A 1,875-nucleotide genomic window follows, 5' to 3' on the forward strand; every position below is an offset into this window, starting at 1 on the left:
GGTAAAGAAGGCTGCAACTGCTTATAGGCTACAAGAATTTGATGAATTGTTTCATCAAATTCAACAGGTGAACCCAAACCTACATGCGTATTTGGTGCGGGCTGATGTAAGTAAGTGGAGTCGGGTACACTTTCTAGGTGATAGATATAACTTAACCACCACCAACATAGCAGAGTCTCTCAACAATGTATTAAAAGTAGCTAGACAGTATCCGATAGTTAGCCTGCTAGAGGAGATACGGATGATGTTGACTAGATGGTTTGCTGCGAGACGAAAACAAGCTACTATGATGATAATTGTTCTAACAACTCAAGTTGAGGAGCTTCTCCAGGTAAGATAATATTGTTTGCCTTTGTAAAGTTGTCGTTGCTTATCCCTACTTAAACATCTACTAACTAACTTTTGTCTGTTTGGTAGGCCCGAGTTGTTAGAGCAAGTTTCCTAGATGTGCAAGAGACCGATCCGAACCAATACGAAGTTAGAAGCGGGGCATACATGAATGTGGTCAATCTATCACAAAAGAAGTGTTCTTGCTGTATGTTCGATGTTGATAAACTCCCGTGTATACATGCAATTGCTGCCGCACAGACTGCTAATGTCTCAAGGATTTCTAAGTGCCATCCATACTTTCGAACAGAGTATCTACGCCTTGGTTATGCGAAGTCAGTTATGTCGAAGGATGAAACATGCCCATTACCAAACAATGTCGTTGAGAAAAGAGTTAAAACACCACCGGTGAGGACTCAATCTAGAAGACCGAAGCTGACTAGAGCTGAAGGGCCATTCGAGATTGCCATGCAGAGTAAAAGGCCCAGGAAAGCCCATTGTTGTGGAAACTGTGGCCATACCGGCCACAATCGTCAAACATGCAATGATTGACTTCTATGTGCACGGATGTAGTCAATATACTATATTTTTTGGGCTTTTTCGTTTTGTAAGACTTGATTGATTTTAACTCTGCTCTATCTCTTAGTATACTGTAACCACATGGCACTTAAATTGTGGCTTTAATAGTCTATCACATCACAAAGTTAGGTGTATGTTAAATGGGAAATTTAACCCACATTAATGATTCTTCCCAACCGGACACTGTAAAATTTATTTATAGTGGAATAAGGCTCTATATAAGCAAACTGCAGTAGTATTCACTTGTTGCACTCTAGACCTAAAGATAACTAAAAATGGCTTACATTCCAACGCCTGTGGTTGCTGATATAATCCGCCGTGTAGGGAAGCAAGGGTTTCGGCACCTTGGTCCTTTTATAGTTGCTGGACCGGCATACAAAGAGCTTGTTTACTCCGACAAAGTCTTGTCTGAGGTAGATATGGATGAATTTATTTTCAACGGTCACCTCGCTAATGTTTCTTCCTCGTATAGGCCCTTCTTGATGAAATGTCTTGAGAAAGGACATCCCACAGCAAAATATGTCGAGTCACTTCGAATATTGACTCAAGTTGGCCCTTCACAAGCGGTGTTAGATATGCTTGGTGAAACCGCTACCGAGAGCATTTATGCGCACTTCGCATATGCTATGATGCTCATCATGTGTGGGGCTTTGGAAGATGGGCTCCTGTTGACAAAAGCTTTCTTTAGGAAGGTGCCTAACATACACGACGCTGTGATGATCGCTGACCAAGTTGAAACACAAATTAGAGAAATGGGGATTCTTGGATATCGTATCTTCGACGGCTATTACCATTTTGAAATTGCTCATTTGTGTTGGTTGGAGCACCACAACGGACTTGATATACGTGAACATTGTTTCGCATTCAACTATGCTTGCAAGTTTCAGGAGATGTGTTGAAAGGTATGTATGATTCATAAATCCACTACCAATATTCTATGCGGTTAATAAGTGTATGTCTCTATTTTTG

The 1,875-nt window shown here is 41.0% G+C and overlaps 1 protein-coding gene across 1 annotated transcript; it reads left to right on the top strand.

The window, feature by feature from the left end:
• On the top strand, positions 287-879 carry LOC104789654. Its single transcript, XM_010515320.1, has 2 exons — positions 287-331; positions 418-879. Exons 1-2 carry the CDS (start codon positions 287-289, stop codon positions 877-879), a joined length of 507 nt encoding a protein of 168 aa, XP_010513622.1.

This window comes from Camelina sativa, chromosome 5 (assembly GCF_000633955.1).
Source record: "Camelina sativa cultivar DH55 chromosome 5, Cs, whole genome shotgun sequence".
Lineage (NCBI taxonomy): Eukaryota > Viridiplantae > Streptophyta > Magnoliopsida > Brassicales > Brassicaceae > Camelina > Camelina sativa.